General features: G+C 50.3%; 7 protein-coding genes across 8 annotated transcripts; 3 read left to right on the top strand and 4 right to left on the bottom strand.

The window, feature by feature from the left end:
* Positions 1-2122: 2122 nt before the first annotated feature.
* Positions 2123-4220, top strand: FVEG_12769 (hypothetical protein). Its single transcript, XM_018902130.1, has 2 exons — positions 2123-3444; positions 3489-4220. The coding sequence occupies exons 1-2, from the start codon at positions 2368-2370 to the stop codon at positions 4056-4058; spliced, it is 1647 nt and encodes a 548-aa protein (XP_018760776.1). The 5' UTR covers positions 2123-2367; the 3' UTR covers positions 4059-4220.
* A 408-nt stretch (positions 4221-4628) lies between these two features.
* Positions 4629-8794, top strand: FVEG_12770 (hypothetical protein). Its single transcript, XM_018902131.1, has 2 exons — positions 4629-5247; positions 5324-8794. The coding sequence occupies exon 2, from the start codon at positions 5982-5984 to the stop codon at positions 8592-8594; it is 2613 nt and encodes an 870-aa protein (XP_018760777.1). The 5' UTR covers positions 4629-5247; positions 5324-5981; the 3' UTR covers positions 8595-8794.
* Positions 8684-9972, bottom strand: FVEG_12771 (hypothetical protein). Its single transcript, XM_018902132.1, has 2 exons — positions 9271-9972; positions 8684-9224 (listed from the first exon to the last, which is right to left on the bottom strand). Exons 1-2 carry the CDS (start codon positions 9842-9844, stop codon positions 9109-9111), a joined length of 690 nt encoding a protein of 229 aa, XP_018760778.1. The 5' UTR covers positions 9845-9972; the 3' UTR covers positions 8684-9108.
* Positions 9973-9975: 3 nt separating this feature from the next.
* On the bottom strand, positions 9976-13690 carry FVEG_12772 (transcription elongation factor SPT5). Its single transcript, XM_018902133.1, has 3 exons — positions 13174-13690; positions 10863-13107; positions 9976-10814 (listed from the first exon to the last, which is right to left on the bottom strand). Exons 1-3 carry the CDS (start codon positions 13483-13485, stop codon positions 10216-10218), a joined length of 3156 nt encoding a protein of 1051 aa, XP_018760779.1. The 5' UTR covers positions 13486-13690; the 3' UTR covers positions 9976-10215.
* A 437-nt stretch (positions 13691-14127) lies between these two features.
* FVEG_12773 (hypothetical protein) lies at positions 14128-17183 on the bottom strand. The gene is made up of 3 exons (XM_018902134.1): positions 15730-17183; positions 15091-15682; positions 14128-15043 (listed from the first exon to the last, which is right to left on the bottom strand). Exons 1-3 carry the CDS (start codon positions 16633-16635, stop codon positions 14577-14579), a joined length of 1965 nt encoding a protein of 654 aa, XP_018760780.1. The 5' UTR covers positions 16636-17183; the 3' UTR covers positions 14128-14576.
* A 631-nt stretch (positions 17184-17814) lies between these two features.
* FVEG_12774 (hypothetical protein) lies at positions 17815-20283 on the top strand. Its single transcript, XM_018902135.1, has one exon. The coding sequence runs from the start codon at positions 18103-18105 to the stop codon at positions 20008-20010; it is 1908 nt and encodes a 635-aa protein (XP_018760781.1). The 5' UTR covers positions 17815-18102; the 3' UTR covers positions 20011-20283.
* FVEG_12775 (hypothetical protein) lies at positions 19841-21253 on the bottom strand. Of its 2 annotated transcripts, XM_018902136.1 has the most exons (4): positions 20809-21253; positions 20649-20724; positions 20550-20592; positions 19841-20495 (listed from the first exon to the last, which is right to left on the bottom strand). In XM_018902136.1, exons 1-4 carry the CDS (start codon positions 20812-20814, stop codon positions 20357-20359), a joined length of 264 nt encoding a protein of 87 aa, XP_018760782.1. In that variant the 5' UTR covers positions 20815-21253; the 3' UTR covers positions 19841-20356. The 2 variants fall into 2 exon arrangements, with proteins under 2 accessions (XP_018760782.1, XP_018760783.1); XM_018902137.1 differs by having other exon boundaries at positions 20649-21253.
* Between the last annotated feature and the right edge of the window lie 579 nt (positions 21254-21832).

Below are 21832 nucleotides of genomic sequence, written 5' to 3'. Positions count from 1 at the left end.
AGGGATGGGATGGTAATACATAAGCTTTACACGGTGTATTGCGCTCTGGAATGATAGGTCCGCAAACTGTACTTTAGCACCTGCACTGCAACGCTACCATGTCCGCGTCAGCATTTCGGATAAGTTGCAGCGAGGACAAGAAACTGCGGGTGGCATTTCTCGTCCTTGGCTTTTCATGTTCCTGCGGATTGTCTCAGTTCGTATGTTTTGCTATGGTGATCAATATTCTGTATTCTGTATATAAACAAGAATCATATCCTGGATCAAAGACAGATCAGGGTCCACACTGCAGTGATGCTGTCAACAAGGATACCGTCTGTGCTGTAGTATTCGTCTTGGTGCCGACAAGTCTTGTGCTCAGATGCCCAGCGAGATCAACACTTTGATCGTCGAGATAGAAACCTGCTCCGCTTGACATGTCAAGTGACTCTGCATTGACCGTGGAGGCCTTGTGGTTCAGGCATTGGTGGACAATCAAATGCCGATTACTAAGTGAGATGCATCATGAAGTTTGAGCAAGTTGAAGCGAGGTTGGGTTTAAGCGAGGGGAGCTTATGTGGAGATGTATAAGCTAGAACGAAAGAAGCACGCCCGTGGAAGCCTTGATATGGGATGTACGCATATAAGTGAAGCATTCCGCGCTGTCTGACTCTATGTGGGTTTATGTGGGCTCCCCACATGAGAATAGACTTCCTAGGGAGGAATGAAGACTCGGGACCTTGAACCTAAAAAAGACCTAGGTAAGTTGGTCTAAGTTTAGGATAGGTTTAGAATACCTTGGCTAGGTATACTTTGACATCAAGGTCTGATGCTTTCTTGCTCCCCGAGGACTTCTTATAGATAGCAAGTTGATGAGGGTCCTATATATGGCTAAATGCCATCTATCTTGTTGATGGAATCCACGGATTTCTTATCAAGACTTTCATAGTATCCAAGTAATAGCTCACAGCTAAGTTCTCGGCATTTTGCTTAGTTGATAAAAAGAGTTCTTGCTGAAATATCATCCTGAGTAATAACCTTGATAGGAGCTTAGAAGAATGAATAAATGGATGAGTGAAGCTTATATGTTTCGGCTTGAAGACCTCTTATCTAGTGTTCAATTTATAACTCATGACAGACGTTGAGTGAGTCTATCGACAACTGATACCGATACGGGGCTTTACTAAAGTTAGATTTTATATTGGTAGATTTCTTCTTTGAGCGACCTCGATAGCTTGAAATTCGCTTTCTATTATTTACACATGGAACTATCTTCGAGATACACTGGAGAAACCTTCATATAATTGCCATTACCTCAGTCCAGCAGACTTGGAACCTCTAGATGTCGAAAATGAGCAGGAGCACAGATATTATCCTGGCATTTTTCTCGTTCTGTCAAGCTTCCTTCTTTCTCTCAAGCAAACTTATCGCCATTCCCTATGCTAACTGAATTGCTGTGTAGAGCATAGATCTGCCGAAGTTTATACACATTTTCATGAGCTTACTAAATCTATAATGAGGCATTTCCCGGGTTCAGCGCCCGAGTTCAGCCTCATGTGTCTGATGTTCATCCTTGTGAAACGGAATACGTGTACAATATCCTGATGCTTTATTGAATATGCCAAATGGTCCTACTTTCTCCTCAGTACCCCAGTTCACATAGTACAGGCCTACCAAAAGTCTCAGTTCGGTATGACGTGAGCTATTTTTCTTCGCTTGGTTGCCGCATTGGTTTTGAAATGTCATATTGCTATAGTAAGGGGGCAGCAAGAGGTTTTTCACATTATCATCGTATGGGTCAGGTATCCCCAGCTTCTTTTGGTAATCCATGCAGAGTTCTATAGAAAAAGTCGATATTGACGCTCTTGTCAGTCCCAGTTTCAAGATAGGTCCAAGCAGGAACTCATTCCATATCATATCATTGGTAGCATTCTCAATCTCAGAACTAATCTTTTGTCTTGGAAATTAAACGATGTCCCTACGGGAGATGTAGGTCAGCCAGATCTTCAGGAAGCTCAGTTATCATAACATGCAGGATACCCTACACCATCCCTTCTCACCATATGGAAAGACAAAAAAGTAAGGTCACGCGAGAACTGACATCATTTGTTTATAGACTTCGTCAATTAAATATTTATATCTTCTTTATACGTTATCAATGCACGTGGTGGCTAATCAACCCCTCATGACAAACTCCAAATTGCGCCATCCAGATCACGTCTTACGAACCTACACATAACAGCCCATCACAAGCCAGAAACCACGCGGATGTCTCGCGCCGAAACAAGAAAAACACCTCAGCTTATCAATATGAATCACGTCTTCACTTCCCCCAAACCCATAAGAAACCCGACATGTCTCGAGTAACTCACCAGCAACGTATCCAAGATGGCAGACTCGTCCAACGCGCCGCTGCTTCAATCGCGCAGCTCATACGGTTCGACTGATAAGACCTCTTCGCACCATGATAGTGAAGCTGCGGGAGAAATACACCCGAGCCGAGATGTAGAAGACGATGTCCTCCCTGAAACGTCGACCATTGGGAGGAATTTATCATGGCAAAGCGCTTATATCCTCGTTATTTCGCGCGTCGTCGGCAGCGGTATCTTTGCGACGCCGGGAACAATCGTTCAAGCCGTCGGAAGCGCAGGACTATCGCTATCGCTATGGATAATCGGCGCGTTTATCGCAGCGTGTGGTCTTGCGGTATCGCTCGAGTTTGGATGTATGCTTCCTCGGTCGGGAGGCGATAAAGTGTACCTTGAGTTTGCGTATCGGCGACCGCGACTACTTGCGTCTACGCTGTTTGCGATGTATGCTGTGCTTCTGGGATTCACGGCGAGTAATTGCATTATTTTTAGTAAATACGCGTTGTTTGCGCTGGGAGTAGAAGCGACGGATGTGTTGAGCAAGAGTCTTGCCGTTGGACTTCTCACGTTCGTTTGCATCACACACAGCGTTTTCCCCAAAGCAGGCGTCAAAATACAGGATGTGCTGGGCTGGATCAAAATCGGCATCATCGTCTTTATGATCCTCTCGGGCTTCTACGTCGTCATCTTCCGTCCCGACACAAGCACGGCACCGCTTACGCACCAACTTGCGTGGGAACATCTTTGGGAAGAGACGAGCTGGAACTGGGGCGTTATTGCAACGAGTCTTTTTAAGGTGTTTTACTCATTCGCGGGGTTGGACAATGCTGCGAATGTTATGAATGAAGTCAAGCAGCCTGTGAGGACGTTGAGGTCTGTTGCGCTGACAGCACTGGGGACGGCGTGTGGATTGTACATGCTTGTTAACATTGCGTACTTTTTGGTCGTGCCGATTGAAGAGATTAGAGGGAGTGGCGAACTAATTGCTGCGTTGTTCTTTGAGAAGTTGTTTGGGGAGAAGTTTGGAAGAGTTGTGCTCCCGACAGCTGTGGCATTATCGTCAGTCGGAAATGTCATGGTCGTCGCTTTCGCACTGGTAAGTCCATCCCATTTCCATAAAGCATCAACTAACTGTAATAGGCACGAATGAAGCAAGAAATCGCAAGACAAGGCTTCCTCCCATACTCATCCCTCCTCTCCTCCTCCCGACCGTTCAACTCTCCCATGGGCGGCTTCGTAATCCACTACATCCCCTCATTCCTCGTCATGATCCTGCCCCCCTCTGATTCGATTTACTCTCTCATCCTCGACATCGACGGATACGCCGCGCAGCTCATCGGGCTAGCCGTAGCAATCGGCCTCGTAAAGCTCCGCTTCCAACGTCCAGACCTCAAGCGACCGTTCAAAGCGTGGATGTCCGCGGTGAGTATTAGGATAGCGATGAGCTGCGCTTTAATAGCGGCCCCGTTCTTTAGACCGCCTGACTACGAGGGGCAAGTGTTTTACGCGCTGTATGCGGTGTTTTCGTGGGTTATTCTTGTGGGTGGTGTAGGGTATTGGTATCTCTGGACGAGGGCGGTGCCGAGGTGGAGGGGCATGAGATTGCAGGAGGAGACGTGTGTTTTGGAGGATGGGACGACGATCACGAAGCTAGGGTATTCTTACAAAGATCGGAATTCGGAAGAAACGGTTGATGTGCATTGCAGATGAAGATGCCGATCACTTAAGTCCGAGACATCCTAGATAGAGATCACAAAAGAACATATCTTCAATACTTAGATAGAGATCTGATCCTAAACTTAGACAAGAGTTGTATAAACTCATCATAATACCCTAAATTTAGGGTAAATATTACAGTGAAGCAAACCTCGGTTACCGTCTCGTTCGTATGCACAAACTCTGAATGCCCTCAGCCTCCACTTCTTCCACTTCGTCTTCCACTTCCACAGTGTTCCAAATTCTCGGGTCCGCAATCGCTCTGCCAAGCCCTTATCGGCTCATCGTAAGATTACGTTATGGGTCAAATCGTTCTAGCTCGCAAACATGAACATTGTCTAGCCTTATTCCGCTATTCCTGTGTCCCACCCACCACGTTTTTTTTAATGTTCTTTATCTTCTAAAGTACCAGAAAGAAAAAAGGAAAGAAGCCATTCTTAGTGGAGTTAGCTCAGGCTGACGTCGGTGGAGTAAGCGTTAGTTGAAACGAGACCATGTCAAGCCATGTTTTCTCGGACGACGACAACGCCGAGAGAACTGTGACTCTCCATGTGATGAGAGTGAGTCTTTGTGAGTTGAGGGTCTGAGTGTTTCCCCTGCCAAGAAATGAACATGCGATTCCATCTGGTACCTGCGTTTTGTTACAAACAAAACAATTTAAACGAAGAAACATTCTGCGGGTCTCACTCACTTACACCCACTGAACCTCTGCAAAACATCATCATCTCGGCCGAGTACAAAATGACAATCGCGACTGAGGCTTTTCTCCCAAAAACTCCACGATCTATCGATCATCTCATCCGTCGATAGTTTCTCAATAGATCCGATACGAACTGCTCTGACAGCAAAAGGAGGCGTACGCAGTCCCTCCCCTTTCTCGACGCCACGGCGCGAAAAGTGGTTTAAATTACAGTGGCGCTAAGAAGGTGGTTGACTGGGGTGCATTTGTTAGGCCAGATCCGTAGTTCAGCTGGTCATGTCTGCTGTTACGGTAGACGGTGAAGTGAGGGCTTGAAGGTCGGATTGTCGGCATTGGCCAAGATTGTTGGTAGACGTCATTGTTTGTCGGCTTCTTTGAGGGCGTGAGTTGGTGATGAGGGATCAGTGTTGTGGATGGTGGTGGCGTTATGAGGCGGTTGATGGGCATGGGATTTGGAGAATGCCTTCAAAGAACACTCTCATTGTCAGTGACATTCATCCTATCATCCGCAAAGATGAGGAACCTCGCTAATATCTCGATACCTTCACCTGCCATCCAGTCTCACGTTTCAGGAACCGGCACGTCTCCCACTCACCGAGACACTCCCTCCTATCACCAAAACCACTACTGCTTAGGGTTATTACTCTCCGTACTCTGCCCTAACAAAACCCCATCCTCAGCAACCCTTACCAGGCTTACCTGTATGTTTCATTTTATTTCCCGTAGCGTTTATGAACCAAAGCGCCACCAAACGGTCTTCACCCCTGACTAGCCACCCTCCTCCCCACCACAACACCGCAAGCTATCGATTCTCCCATCCCCGAACCGTAATAGCTTCACCCGGGTCACGTCCAGATTCAGAAGATGGCTACAACGGTACGGCGCACTTTGAGGATCTTTGGCGCCCAAGTGACTTCGCTTGCTGGATGGATCGTGCCAGCGGCGATGGAGGTGGACGGATCGGTAATTAAGCCAAGAATTCGATGCAAGACTCTTTATATATCCGGCTATCGTACGTTCGTTCGCTTTTGTGACTGTTCGTCAGCGGTAATAACTCTCTCTTTCTTTTCTTGCTGTTGCTGTGCATATTACCCCGTCACTCTTTTGACTTGACTTGATACCAACTACATTCCACTCACTCACTACACGAGGATCTTTTATTCTCACTTACAATCGTTACATCTACTGTAATAGCTTAATACCCATTTCCCTCCACAATGCCTTCCTTAAAGGTCTTTGCAGCCATCTTGGCTGCTCTGGCCGTGGCCGACGCCAGCCCTTGTAAGCCCAAGCCCGTCACAACGAGTGGTTCAACCGCTGCCGTTGTGACTACTTCTGGCTCAACCGACATTCTTTCTTCCACTGTTACTACTGAGACTGCTGCTACCACCACCACTGAGGCTGCTTGTTCTCACTATACTCCTTACACTGAGATCATCCCCGCTGATTGCGGCAAGACTGGTGTTGCCCCCAACTGCGCTGACAAGGTCATTGGATCTCCTATCACTGTTACCGACTATGCTGCCTGTGGTAACACTTGTGGTATGACTGTTGGCTGCAAGTCTTTCTCCATCAAGGATACTTCTTGTACCCTGTACAATGCCCCCGTTTCTTCACTCGGATATACGTTCAACGAGGGCTCTGATGCTAGCCACTTCTATGACCTCGACCTTTGCTTCGGATGTGGTGAGGGCACAACTACCTCTGGTACTGAGACTGCCACTGGATCTCAGACTACTTCATATGAGACTGAGACCTCCGCTACTGGTTCTGCTACCGAGACCACTGGCACTGTTTCAGCTGGAACTACAACTGCTACCGGCTCAGATACAGAGACTTCAGCTACTGGTTCCGAGACTGGAACAACAACTGCCACAGGATCTGAGACCGAGACTTCTGGTACAGCCTATGCTACGGGCACAACCGACACTGAGACCTCAGCCACTGGCTCTCAGACCGAGGCCACAACTGCTCCTGGCGCTACCACTGAGACCTCAGCTACCGAGACTCTCACAGCCAACACAGACACAACAACAGCCGCTGCCACGACTACAACCTCCGCCGGCTGCACAGCCTATACCCAGGTTGCCAACCCCCCTGCATCCGACTGTGCCGTCCGAGGCGCTCCCAACGGCTTCGCTGCCTTCATGGCCCAGCTCATTGGCATCCCTAATCTCGACATTGAAGAGTGTGCCCGCCAGTGCGGTATGTACCGTAGTTCCACCGTTGTTAATGATAAGTGTCTCTCATTCGGTCTGGACGCAAGCAACACTTGCTACCTGTACAAGGTCCAACTTAGCACCTTGAATCCCGATACGGCCGGCACTCCTGCCCTTGAGTTGTATGACTTTGAGGCTTGCTATTCTTGTGATGAGGGTAGTTCTACTACTACTGAGAGCGGAACAACAACTACTGAGGCTGGATCTGGTACCACTACCACTGCTGCTGGCGTTGACACTACTACCACCGAGGCCGGTTCTGACACTACCACCACCACAGCCGCTGGTGTTGATACCACCGCTACTACCACCACTGAAGCTGGTGCTGGATCTACAACCACTGAAGCTGCTTCCACCACCACCGACTCCGTCTGCACCGGCTACACTCCCGTCCCCAACCCTCCCGCCGCAAACTGCGCCGTCAAGGGCAAGTCTAACAAGGACTCTCTCAACGACAGCCCTGGTACCAGCGCCAACGACTGTGCCGCCAAGTGTAGCGAGATTTCTGGCTGCAAGTCCTTTGCTTACAAGGCTTCTGCCAACACTTGCACTTTCTGGGGTCTCACTGTGAGCCAGCTGCAGATCGACAGCTGTGCTTCTGCTGAGGAGTCTGAGTTCTACGATTTTGAGGTCTGCTATGCTGGTTGTGCTCAGGCTACTACCACCACTGAGGCTGCTGTATCTACCACGACAACTGAGGCTGCTGTTGAGACTACTGCTACCACTACTACTGAGGCTGGTGAGGGTTCTACCACCACCACTGAAGCTGTTGTTGCTTCTACAACCACCACCGAGGCTGGTGAGGGTTCAACCACTACAACTGAAGCTGGCGCTGCTTCAACCACCACTACCGAGGCCGGCGTTGCTTCTACCACCACTACTGAGGCTGCCTCTACCACTGAAGCTGCTTCTACCACTGAGGCTCCTACAACCACCACAACCGAAGCTCAGTCCACCACCGAAGCTCCCACCACAACCACCGAAGCCCCCGTCTGCACCAACTACATCCCTCTCCCCAACGCCCCCTCAACCTGCGGCAAGCAAGGCAAGGTCTCCTGCCGCTCCACCCAGAAGCTCGGCCAGGCCACGGCCGTCACCGACGTCAACGCCTGCGGCAAGCTCTGCGGCACAACCCTCACCTGCAGGACCTTCTCCTACAGCCCCAAGTTCCGCAGCACCGGCGGTTACTGCCAGCTCTACTCCGCACCCCTCTCCCAGCTCAGCTTCACCCCCTGCAACACGGGCGTCAAGTTCTACGACCTCGATACCTGCTACACATGCTCCAACACTCCTACGCCTACACCGCCTGCTACGTGCTCCAAGTACGTCCCTGCGTTTGAGAAGTGCGCCAAGGACACGCACTGCGGAACGCGCGGTGAGATCTGCCAGGAGGACAAGATCAATGTTGCGGGCGATGCGTCGTGCCTTGAGAACTGTGCCAAGAGCTGTATTGACTATGGAAAGGAGTGCAAGTACTTTAGCTACCAGCCTGCGTTCTACAACAGCGCTGCCAAGTGTAAGCTGTACAAGGGTGGAAAGATCAATAAGAAGAGCACTTCTTGGGTCCAGTTCTACGAGCAGGATTGCTTCAAGTGCCAGCAATCCAAGTAAGCACTGCCCATGATGGAAAAACGGATAGAATATGGGTTTGGGGGGAGGAGTCGGAGAAAAACATTCTTTTCATATTCTACGACTTTGAACGTTAGCATTTTTATGTAATTACTTGTTACTTTTTTGTGTCTATTTTAGATGGACATATGATATATACACTATGACTTGGGCAACCATTTACTTGTCCCTGATCGATCCCCTGAGCCAGTTGTGAAGCCAACTTCCCAAAACTTCTATCGTAGTGGTGACGACAAAGAAGAGAGCATTGGCCAATGTCATTATTCCCGCTTTGAACTTGGCATCCGCTGTCAGACGGATATTAACGTCCATACCATAACACCACCTTTCTAGCCGTGGCGTCTTGCTTTTTCGTGTCTTTCTTTCAACATCCAACATATCGTACACGTTAGATTACAACAATACATACCCTAGCACCGTTGAGCTTCCCGCAGCCCCGGCTGAGAGCTTCTTTGACTCCCCCCCCCGAGCCGTAAATCCCCATCACACTCCTCGCTCATTCCGTCCCTACACTCCCAGCACTCTCCCTCGCAAGCCTCTCTCTCTCCTCCCTCTCTCTATTGATCTTGGCCTGTTTATACGGCATGACCTTTTGTTCTTTCCCCATAACAACTACACCATGTTAGCGCATCTCTCGGCAACAAACGGAATAACTGACGCCTTTGGAACAGCTCATAACCAACAACCAACACAATCGGCATCCCAACCATGAACTTCAGCCAGAATCTCTCCAGCTGTTTGTGTCTCCTATTGTAATCTTCCTTCTCCGCCTTCTCCCTCTCTTCCTTCGTCAATCCAGTCCTCTTCTTCTCCTCAGCCGTGTTCGATCTCTCCTCAGCCTGCCTTGCCTTTTCCCTTCTCTCACTGGATGCCAGATTATCCCTTGGATCTTGCCTCTTCTCTGAATTTGTAGAAAGCTTCCCTAGTCGTGCTGCTCGTGCCTGTCGTAGTTTCTCTTCTCGTTCTTGTGCCAGTCTTGTAGCCTTTTCGAGCATACTCTTTGCGTTCTCTGCAGACTGCTCGGATGTTGTCAGGGTTATGGTAGTCTTGGCGGGCTTTTCCCCAAGTTTAGCAGAGTCAACTGCGCTTGGAATTTGTTGTCGGCGGCTGGGGGGTCGTGACGTTGAGAATGCGCATTTTGAGGTGCGATGGCGGAGGAGAGGACATTCGAGGCGCGAGGTTCGAGGGAGGGCACTTGATGCCACTTTTCGAGGCGCAATTCGCAATGACATTATTTCTGCGAAAATAAATGTGCCACTTGAGCGCAATTGGTCGTGTTGGAGTGTCGTAAAGTTGCTTGAAGTTCAAGATTCGCGAATTCAAGTAGGAAAACATCACCAAGTCCTTATCGATAAAGCCATAGCTTTGGCTCAAAATCTCACAACACCAAAGTTCGATCGACATTTTGGCAGCCAAATTCTCATATCAACAGTCAACTCAATTGGAGCTCACTCAAAGTTCTAATCTCACTTCGAATCTTCAATGTTGACCAGCGTTCTGCTATAGATTTTGATTATACAATATTTAATCTTCCAAAACGCCTTTTGCAAACCCATGAACTACCAGCCTATGCCTTATCATCTTACTATAGCTCCCCTCTCCATCAATCGTCATCAGTGTATCGAGGACCAGTGGCGGCGGGAGTCTCCGGGGGAGCATATGCTGCCGGCGTAGGAGCACCATAATAACCAGGCGTGGGAGCACCAGCCGCAGGAGTAGGAGCCGAGTCTGCTCCCCATCCACCTTGCCATGAAGCTCCTGGTGTAGGTGCGCTGATGGCAGCGGGAGTCGGTGCTGAGTAGGCACCAGGTGTAGGAGCACTCAACGCACCAGGAGTTGGGGCACCGAGACCAACACCGGGTGTAGGGGCATCATAAGCGCCTGAACCTCCCCATGAGTCGTTTCCACTAGCTCCAGGAGTTGGCGCAGATACTCCCCAAGCAGGAGTCTTGGATCCTGAGCCCCAGCTGTCTCCACCACCGCCATATGCAGGCGTACGTGAGCCAGCACCGAAAGCATCGCCAGGAGCAGGAGTCCTTCCACCGGCCTGCCAGGCAGGTGTACGTCCACCAGAGCCATAAGCAGTACGGTTGCCGTCGTAAGGATTGACGGTTCGTGAACCATCGGCCCACGCGGGAGTTCGGGCTCCGGACATATCTGGAGCCTTCCAAGCGGGTGTGCGTCCGCTTGCAGCTGCGGGTGCTACGTGTTGTTAGTATGTCAAAACCAACCAATTGCAAAGAAACTTACTTCGTGATCCCCAAGCAGGCACTCTGTCTGAGCCACTACCTGCCATAGGTGTGCGAGAACCGCCCTGCCATCCTGGCACACGATCACCACCACCTCCCCGTCCAGCACCACCACCATATCCACCACGGCCTCCCCGGCTAGCGATGTCAATTGTAGCTCCAGTCAGCTTGTTCTTGAAGCTCAGACTATCCTTGGGCACCGTAATAGTCTTGCTCTTCGTATGAAGCTCGACCCGGGCGTGGGTGTCTGTTGTATCCTTGACAATACCCAAAAGACCTTTATAGGCTCCCTTCCTGATAATAACAGTCTGTTCAATTGCCTTATCTCGGCCAAATGATCTGGGTTGTTGCACGGGCTTGTTTTCTGCCCCGTTCTTGTGAAGCTTGAGTGCTGGATTCATCGCTGTCAGGTCAGGTCCAGAGGATGCAGCAGCGACACGACCTCCCTTGGCCGCGACAGTGTTGACCATACTGGCCCTGGTGACAAAGACACCAGCGTTCTCCTTGCTATCGTTGGTGTGTAGGAAGACATACGAGCGATGAATGTGAATAATTTTGCCCTGTCGTTGTTGGCCTGTGTACTCCTTGACTACATCTTCAAGTCTGATCTCAGAGCCACTGCGGTCAGCGGCAACAGCAGTCTTTCGTTTTGGAAGTTTGTTGGCAATCTGGGATGGCATAACCTGGCGAGTGTCTCCAAATTGGTCAAGAACAACGAGCGACTCGCGATCAACCTTGACAACACATCCCACAGTCGTAGGATCAAGTTGCACCAGATCATGAAGAGAGTATTGACCTAGTGATCCTTGACCACCGATATCACTAGCTTCACGCAAATCCTTGCTAAAGACAGTGACTTCAGAGTTGGTCTGATCTGTCAGAAGAGTAACTTGGTCGTCCTTGATGTTGACAACCATTCCGACCTCGTCGCGGAACTTGCTACCACCAATGACCTTGACGTGATCACCAATCTTGAAGCGCTTGCGAAGGGATCGGATAGGAACGTCGATTTCCTGGCCAACAAGATCACCCTCAGTGACAGTGATCGAGACGACATCGGAATGAACTCGCATCGCCTTTCCAACAACACCCTTCTGCTCGCCAGTGTATACCTCGACAATATCGCCAGGTAGGTACGTAGCCAGAGCATTGCTGTCCTTTAGACTGTGGGCCAGCGCCTTCAAATCAAGATTCTCAGTGCCATCCTCAGCGCCTGAAGCGAATCTAGTGACTTCCTCTAGCGAAGGATTGACATCGGTAGTAATAAGTTGTTGAATCTTGATGTCCTTAACCTGGAAGCCATTCTCAAACTCGTCACCCATGTAGGTCCATGTACCGGCAGTAGGGTTTCCCTGGATATGTCGAGGATGGCGCTTTCGGGCCTCAACCTCGCTAAAGAGCCTCTGCGGTGGTTTAGGGCCAGCCATACCGAATGGTCGCTTTCGTTTTCCATCGGCAGTGACTGAAGAGAAGGCGTCGTCTCGCATGCCATAGTCCAATCTGGGAATGAAGCGAACACGAGCCTCAAGACCGTTTTCAGTAACATCAATGACCTGAGCAAGATCACCATTGTGCTTCATGGGCCTTCGCAGACGAACCCAGGCTCCAGGCTCCAGACTTGGTGTCTTGGAAACGCGGAACAGCTCAGGCATATCCTTGATATCGACCAAAACCATCTTTGAATGAGGATACACATTCATCATGCTGTCCAAGCCCTTCAAAATGTCGGTTTGACGGCGAGCTTCAACGTAGACGAATCCCTTCATCACAGAGTCGGTACCTCCACGCTCGAACGCAGCAGTGATGGCCAGCTCATCCTTAGTGCCGGCCCTCTCTTCGATACGCTTCATAATCGAGAAAACAACTTCTCGCTCCTTGCCTTCTTTACATCGCACAGCCCAAATGCTAGGATCGTCCACACTAGGGAGGAGCAGTCGCTTGGGAACAACCGATGCATCTCTGAAGCCCTTGCCAGAACGTCGATTACCGTATCGCTGCCGCAAGATCTCTGCCTGTTTCTCGGCGTCCATGCTTGAATCTATCTCACGACGGCGATCGAGCTCACGATGTCGTCGGTCATCGTCAATACCAGTTTCGGCCATATCGTCTGGATGGTCGTTTGTGATAAAGTCGCCTATCTCTTCACCCAGCATCTCGTCATCTTCGGCTTCGTCTTCATCGTCGACTTCGGCTTCGATATCGAAGAAAGCCGCTCCTCGTTCCTTTCTGCGCTTTCTGCGATGGCCCTAAAGGGGGTCAGTATTTGAAGGGCCGGCAGGCAACGCGCCTTGGCAGAATCAGAGCCTGCTCACCTGCTGGACATCGTCCTCGTCCTCGTCATCTTCCTCATCCTCTTCTTCTTCTTCTTCGTCGTCGTCGTCATCGCGACGCTTGGGATTGTCATCCTCGTCCTCTTCTTCCTCCTCACCATCGTCATCAGCGTGTCGCGACTTTGACGGTCGCTCATCTTCGTCATCGTCATCATCGCGAGGCGCAGGACTGCTCCCGCGCTTTGTCTTCTTGTCGTCGCCATCTTGCTCCTCGTCGGACATATCGGCGGGCGCTGGGTTGAAATCTTCCTCATCTTCGGAGTCGTCGAAGCGCGAAGGGTCGTGAGAGGACATGGTGGCGAGTGAGCCGCGCGACACAAAGCGTGTCTGCGATAATTGGTGAGAGACTGGTCGCTGGAGGTTGTAAGATTAAGAAAGTAATAAATGCCGTCGATGCGAGAGAAGAAGAATAAAAGGCGCTTGATGGATGACAAAGATAAATAAAGAAAGAGGTTCAAGCAACTTTCAAGTCAATGTTAGAGCTTCAGACGGCAAAATGCCGGGCCTTGTGCAATGCACAACCGTGTAATTGGTGGGTCCCGACTTGTGCAGAATTACGGTGGGTCCCTCGAAGGTCATTAATTTATCACTTGACGGGGAAACATGTTGAAATAGTTTGCGGTAAGCCCGTTTCTTCTGTTAAGTCTTGTAGAATTGTGTGCCTTATTTCTACGACTCATAGATACCATAGCGATAGTATAGAGCCATAGCTCGATGAAGGCCTAGCCTTAGTGAATCTTGAGGTGGCCTTAAACTGGCGTCGATATAGATGTACTCAACGTAAGGTAGAGAGACATTGAATCAACGTCCAAGGGCTGTAATGTGATTGGCCCGTCGCCTTTTTCTTTGTCGTATCGTGGTCGTTTCGAGTCTCGAGTTCTCATGGTTCTCATGAAGGACTGTCCCCCGAATTCAACCAGACAACGATCCACCAACTCACATACAAACACTCCACGGTTTATTGATATCTGGTTATAGTCATCATATTGCATATATCTTCTCATCATCTATATCGACTCCAACGCTGACTCCCACCAGCGCCGCCCTCTATGTCCCCCCATTCCCAGGCTTTGCACAAGCTAGAACTCAATCTGGCCGCTCAAACTCCCCCTCATGCACAAGACGTCCTATAAAGCGCAAGTGTCCAGGATATAAGTTCGTGATTTTATATCGACAAACCCAACGTTTTGATACTGGCATCTTGAAGATGCCCCCAATCAGACTTTCGAAAGACCTCCTAATGAAAACTCCAGGCTTTGCGGAATGCAACGACCATGCCATTTAACCAGCCACACTTTACATGAATTGAGTAACGTTTCTGGAACATAACTGCAAGCTCTGACCCACGCTTTACAAATGATTTAAGTCGGTTCAGTACTGCCTGTTCATGCGACTCGTGTTCCCCAGATACCGCGTCCTGCGCCGACTCCGAGCCATTCGCCGTACTCGGAGCCAGGTAGTTGAGGCACCCAGCCAAGGTTGCCAATCTCGTAATCGCATTGCCAGCTTGCAACGGGGCTTCTGGGATTCTCCTGCTGAGGAGTACCGTTCATCGGCTGGTTGGAGTTGTAAAGATCCCAGAGAAGAACTTGGCAGTCGTCACCACCTGAAGCAAGCATACCTCGTCGGTGAGGCGACCATTCGATGCAGTTAACGTTTCCACCATGACCTCGTAGCTCGAGTAAAGCCTGGCCGGGTTGTCGCACGTCTAGAATTCGAATAGCATTGGAATCTTGAGCAAATGTAGCGAGAAGATGAGTATCGTGAGGTGAAGTAGCAAGCCGTAGCAGCGGAGGAGGATTCGCCATCGTTTGTTGAGCGAGTGTTGGACTAACGCGTCCACCATTGGGATCTATGAATGTCAGTATATGGTGAAAGAGGACTGGACAGGCACCTCACCTCGCTCTTCTTTACCCGTGGGCTCGTAAATAATTGTAGAGTGCTCCAAGCTTCGAAGATCAAACATACGGACACTGCCGTCTTGACCACAGCTAACAAAAACATCCACACTCTTGGCGCAGAACCTAACATCATAAACCTCTTTATCATGGGCAATAAGCTGGGTCTTGGCCGTAAGTGAGGGAATATCCCAGATGGTACATGTTGTGTCTATGCTGGAAGTAATGATAAGGCTGGGAGAAACGGTGTTCCAATCGAGAGATGTGAGCGGCGCAGTATGATCTGGAGTCTTGGAGTTGGAGAGCAATGCGAGAGGCGTCAACTTGGTGGTAGGGTTGTCGCGACGACCGATGGTGCTGCTAGGCGTAGCAGGATTCTCGTTGGGAAGAGACCACAATCGCAGGTGGTCGCCCGAAGTCGCGAGCAGGTCAGTAGACTGCTTCTGCGACGAGGGAGGCTCCCATAGCAACCGCGTCACAGGATAAGAGTGGGTAGCTTCAGCAGCCTTGGTGAACTCGAGGCTATATTTAGACGAGCCAGGTGTGTAGACGTCTTGTGGCGTTGGCGTAATATGGCTATCGAGGATTTGGATCTAAAAGAGTCAGCGATTGTACATGATCAATTGTACGTGAGACGCACAAAGTTGTGACCATCTTCCAGGTAGCTCCCCACAGCCAGCTTGCCAGCCCCATTGCCCTGGGCAGGCCATTTGCACCAGTCGAAAGCGTAAATGGCCCATGGCGCGAGGTAATTGCTTGTTCCCGGCTGAGCGCTATTGGCGTCATAACCTATAGAAGCTCCAGGGCCATCGGACATGCTCGAGTCGGCGCGGGGACGGATATCAGCTAGGCCAAGCGGGGTGTTGGAGATGGTGCGCTGGGATCCTGGAGCATTGTATCTGGCGGGATCGATTGGAGACATTAAATGCGAAGATGAAGCACCGCTAGGAGTAGTAGGCGTGTATGCGTGGTAACTGGAAGAGCCATCGTAGCCAGCGGCTGGGCTGGAGCGGGAATAGCTATGAGACATGCCTAGTGGTGGTTTGCTCGCGGCGGCGGCAGCGGGCGAGTTTGAATAGTCGTGGGAAGGCTGGCCGTGCTGAGAAGGGATCTGCAGCGGCTGTTGTGAGTGATGAGGATGCTGCTGGTGTTGGCCTTGCGTCGGCGGCTGGTGAGGAACGGATGAGGCAGCGGGAGAGGATTGTTGCATCGGCGAGGGCAAGTTGGGCGAGGCTGGGGCTCCGCGAGCGGACAGGCCACCAGCGGGTTGGAGGACGTTGGGCACCGAAGAGTTGGAGGGGTTCCTGTAGTGCAGGTTTGAGGGCGAAGACTCGAACTTGATCTGAGGAGGGTTTTCGTAGTCTTGAGGCGACATGGAAATTGAACCACCAGTTTGGCTCAAGCCCGACATGTGCAATTCGTCGTGCTGGGGTTGGGGTTGAGGGCCGGATCCAGAGCCAGAGCCAGCGCGAGGAGCAGATGCAGAAGACATGGAGTCCACCTGCGCCTGGCGCAGTGAAGGAGGGAACTGCTGTGATTGGCTCATCGCTGGATACTTTGACTGTTACTCGGCTTAGTAGCTCGGGGCCTCTGTTTGACGGACCTGGCCTGCGGCTGATTGACTCGACTCGACTCGCCTCAGGTGGCCTGGCGCGCGAACAGCAGCAACGTTGAGCGAGGGTGAGTCTGAGGAGCGAAATGTATGCGACGGTGCAAGACGAAGGTAGTCGTTAATAAAATCGAGGTGGAGCAAAGAAGTGTCCCTTACAGCTCAACTGGCTCGCGGGCGTCGGCAGTTGGTAAAGTAAGCCAAAGGATCAGCAGAAGTCGCGGTGCTTGAAGGCTCCTTCGGTTGGGGCAGAAGTCCGAGAGTGAGACTTCAGGGTATTGACCTGTGTGAGCGAGGCAGAAGAAGCGGAAATTTTGACGAGATGCAAGAAAGAATGCGACACGGAAGGTTCCTCGTTCGCGCAAGCAAGGTTTCGGTCTGGCCTGGCCCGGTCTGGTTCGGTTTGACTTGGAGAAGGGCAGAGGGGTTGGTGAAAAGTTGCCGGCTGATGGTAGCAGTCTTTCGTATGAGCAGAGGATTAGGCAAGCAAGAAATATTATTCTTGAAGGATTCAAATGATGTAAGGCTTATTCGAAGGTATCGCTATATCTGAGCTTGAAGCGCAGCCACGGGTTTGCATGAATATGAATAACTCACTGGAGGGCGCGTGAAATTTGGAAGCTTCAAACCTCTTGACGAAACTTGCATTTGTAGATCTCAGAACCCTGGTCACAAATGTCTGCTATATTTCGTGAATAACCGAGCCAGAGTAAGTTGGGTATTATTAATGAAGCCTTCATCAAGTAAGCTACTTAAGTCATATCTTATACGTGGTGCTCCTTTTTGAGCCTAGAGTTTGACCTTGGTGATCTTGAGACATCTGGTTTGCGTAGTACACATTACTGGTATCAAGAAGATTACATGGAACTGAGCTATATGCTACAGAGGATTACCCAACTCAATGAAAAGAGAGATACTGATTCCCTGGCCCCTTTCCATAGTATGAATCGAGCTTCAAGTTGAAGCTATCATCAAATATTCAACATATGATTGACCTTCATCACATGGAGATAAGCCCGTGACGCGGTGGTACAGATCCACTCCCCGCCCTGCCCTGTGGATCGCGGTAGCTCATGGCCAGGTGCACCCCCAGAGCAGATGGGCACATGCCAACCCCAGATCGTGTCCAAAGCTTCCATCCCATCAATAAGTTTCATCAATAAAAGTCTCTTATGATCACTACCAATACCTTCAACGACACATCACAGCTTATACGACACTTACCACCGATATCACTGATATACTTCAACTAATGTGAAGCACTGCGACTACAGACTCCACAACTATAAAAGCTTCAAGCCGTGTCTATCCGAAATCGAGCGAATGTTTGCGACAACTTCAATACTGCGACCATTCTCATCATTCCCGAACCCGATTCCCGCGTATCTCTACTTATAGACGACCATGTCTTCTCCTTCTATCCTCGGTCGTATTTCCAGTCCAACTCAGCGACTCCTCAACAACCCACTCCGTAGCCCTCCTATTCGAGAAGTCAGCGAATATGACTTAGACGAGCTCGAACCTCGGAGTGAAGACTCTCTCTTCGACCAGGAACTTCCACGCCCGAGACTTAGAAAAACGGCTCAACCGACCTCTACCACATCGACCCGGCGATCTTCATCACCTGCTTCGTGGGACAGCAAGCATCGTTATGAGAATTCACCTTCTCGAAGAAAGTCCAAGGTTATCTTCGCACGGCCACCACCTCCGATCGCATCCTCGTTCTTGATGAACCAAGATCCAACACGACAGTCAGTCTCCCCGAATCACAGCGATAGCGGGCGAGGGTTTGGGTTGCTTTCGCCAAGTCGCTTTGGGCTGAGTGATAGCCCCAGCCAGAAGCACTTAGACAATCGCCCACGACTCGACTCAATATGGAGAAGCTTACAACGACGAGAAAAGGCTTTAGAACGGGAAATTCAACAACTTTTAGACCTTCAAGCTTCAGGATTGGTTGCTGGTAGCGGAGATGGGGATTCCGAAAGCAACTTTGGGAGCGATACTGGTACTGGGGAGAGTACATTTTATTCGACGGCTACGTCGAAATCACGAATGATGAATTCATTACATATGCCAGTGCGCTCTGCGCCAGATGGAAGTGTTATACCTGTGCGACAACCCGCTCCAAGCAAGCCACGCGGCCTCAAATCAGCTCGAGCTGGTCTCCAGCGGGCCATGGCTGCTCTATCAGACTTGAAAGCGGAAGAGAACTCGCATCTTAACACGGCGCTAGAACAACGAAAGGATGCTCTGGCATACCTTGACAAAATGAGCAAGAGGAGGGACGATATATATGCTGAGCTTCATGCCTTGGAAGACGACGAAGAAGAACCTTTGGGCCAGGAGCTCCGTGAGCTTGGGGCGGAACAGCAGGCTTTGGATCACGACATACGAGCTCTAGAAGAGAAACTGATCGCAATGCGAAATCGGCGCAGATGGGTGCGGGAGAAGATAGAGGATGTTAAGAATCGACGAGAGGCTGGCCTTAGTGGGTACAGAGCTGCTGGTCGAGACGTGGACACAGAAGTAAGGGCACTGATACAAAGACCCCCTGTTACACCGTTGGATATAGATGCTCTCGGCGCCGGTGCGAAATCTCGGTCCAAGGAGAATACTGATATGCTACGGGGTACCGAGTTCCTGCAACTAAGACCAGAGCGCAGGACGGTAGAAATGGCTAGAACGTGGTGGCAAGGAGAAATCGCTATGCTTGAGCGTCGCAAGACCCAGATATCAGAAGATCGCAAGGCTTTGATTGAAGGTTCCGAGGTTTGGTCTGAAGTTACAGGGCTTGTCGCACAATTCGAGGCGAGATTGCGGGAACTGATCAAAGCCAGTCAAGCAGGAGATGCTGATCAAGAGCCGCAACAAGCCGCGATACGAGACCAGTTGCCCCAGATGGACACTGTTGTTGAGGAATTGGAGAAGCGATTACAGCTGGCTGAATCAAAACATTGGAATCTCCTCATATGCGCGATCGGCGCAGAGCTGGAGGCGTTCCTCGAGGCAAAGGCACTCCTGAGAACGCTCGGAATAATCACAGATGAACCAGCCACAACAGAGGATCATCCAGAACATAATGGGACACAAGACAGCACAGAGGGAGAAACCGAGGAGCTGCCTGAAGAAAGTCACGATGAGAGCGATAACGAAGTTCCCGCTGACTTGTTGGTATCTCATTTTGAGGACCACGATCGTGATCCTCCGGACAGCCCTCAACAACAGAGCGTAGTGTTGAGACGGGTCAGCTCTGAGAACGAGGTCCCAGCCGAGTTTCTGGCAGAACACAAAGAACAAACCAAGATCGACTAGGATGAAGAGTTTGGGACGTTGATTAGGCTTATGAATAATGACAAGAAGGGATGGGCAGATTTAGATAACCCGGTTCAGGTTGTTGGTTATTCCTAGAGGAATTCACGACAGCAGGATAGAAGCTCATGGCTTTAGTTGAATATCAGTATCATTGATCCAATTCACATGCATAGTTAGTCATATATCCGAACGCCTATCTGAAAACCCAGCGCGTCGAACGCGTATCAGGTAGCTTTGGCCATTTCCTCCGCGCGATCGTTAAGTCGTTTTTGAAGTCATTTGCAGCTGTAAAACTGAGTGGGAAGTCCATGGTATCGATAGCTTAAAAAGGTGTCGTCCCATTCGCTCATCGGGTTCGCTCAAAGTAGCCGCTGGAGCCTGCGATCGCGACGGATTGATCCATGACCCATTCTCCGACACCGAGGTATCTATCGATCCAGCCGGTGAATTCCTTGTTCTCGCCCGCGACCTTGTCAGTCTTGAAACTATCGTTTGCTGTTAGATGTGTCGGAGAGTAATTCGGAGGGTTTAAGGCTCACGTCAGGCCGGTAGATCGCTTCATGCCGGCGAGGAAAGCCGAGACTGTTGCGGTGTTAGCTTTGCGCTGTCGCGGCGACAAAGAAGTATCTTGGACTTACAGAGAACGGCGTCAAAGGCATAGTGTGTCAACCGTCCAACCTTTGACCAGAGTCCCAGAGTCAGCAGGTTGAGGAGCTGTGAGAGGAGTCTTTAGACTTGCCAGGCCTCACGGGCAGAGCTCCAGGGGGAATAGGGGCAGAGGAGAGAGAGGGTACATACCACCATGATGTAAGTGTTTGCAGCGGAAGAATTGTAGAGTGTCGTTTGGAGTTGGATGATAGTCGCGGTGTGAAGCGTCGTGAACGGAGTCGTTTTCTGGATCTAACCTTGGTCTAGCTCGGTCGTCATGCGACAGACACAGCGGCGGGAACCAGGCGATAGTGGAGACTCAGGCGAGCCGGCGCCGAAAGCTCCGGGGTAGAGCCACATCACGTGTTTCTCATGTCTGTTACAGATGGGGACCCAGGCATTTGGATCTGTTGCAAGTGGATGTTACAATGCAAAACATTGTGAGATGCTAGATGTCTCATGAGATGATATTATTGGCATCTGTATCATGGATGTTTCTTTCTTAAAATAACTTGACTCGAAATAGAATGGTAGGTCTGACTTCGAAATATCCCAAAGCGGAATTTCCTGAGGAACCCTTCAAGGTGTAAATAGCTCAACATGCTTCATCTCGAGATTCACATTCCCAGCGGAAGCTCCTGATAGAGAAATGCGCCTGGATAAAATCTACGGGGCTCAATAATCATGTTGCATTACAGCACGTTGCCGCCGCTAGTCTCGTAGTCGCCGGTCAAAAACAAAACCGCTTGTTCGCTGGCATATCGGCGTTATTTACAGGAGAACCCACTCAAGACTGTTTTTTCCCTTCACCTCAACATCTGTCGGTCCAGACGCAAGAGGGGTTCAAGGGTCCAGAGAGACATCGCCGAGTGCATCGCCGTGTTCTATCCCAAGAAGAGCAAAGACGAGGAGGGGGGGAGTCATGAAGCAAAATCCCTCACTCATGAGGGATCCTCTTTTGCAGCAATTGACCCCCGCGCCGCCAATCTTTTCTGACAAACATAGTTTTTACCCAATGGGCTTGGTATCTACCGATATCTGAAAACGAACATCGTTTAAAGTGCCGTTTTACTCGATACAATGTGCTGTGCTTGACATATTACTCGCGCTTATTGGTGAGGGAGGGGCGGCTGGTTTTTTATTTGTTTTTCTGTTGAAACGACATGTCGGTCAA

This window comes from Fusarium verticillioides, chromosome 3 (assembly GCF_000149555.1).
Source record: "Fusarium verticillioides 7600 chromosome 3, whole genome shotgun sequence".
NCBI lineage: Eukaryota > Fungi > Ascomycota > Sordariomycetes > Hypocreales > Nectriaceae > Fusarium > Fusarium verticillioides.
The sequence above is the reverse complement of the archived record's forward strand: the minus strand, read 5'-3'. Positions and strand labels throughout refer to the sequence as shown.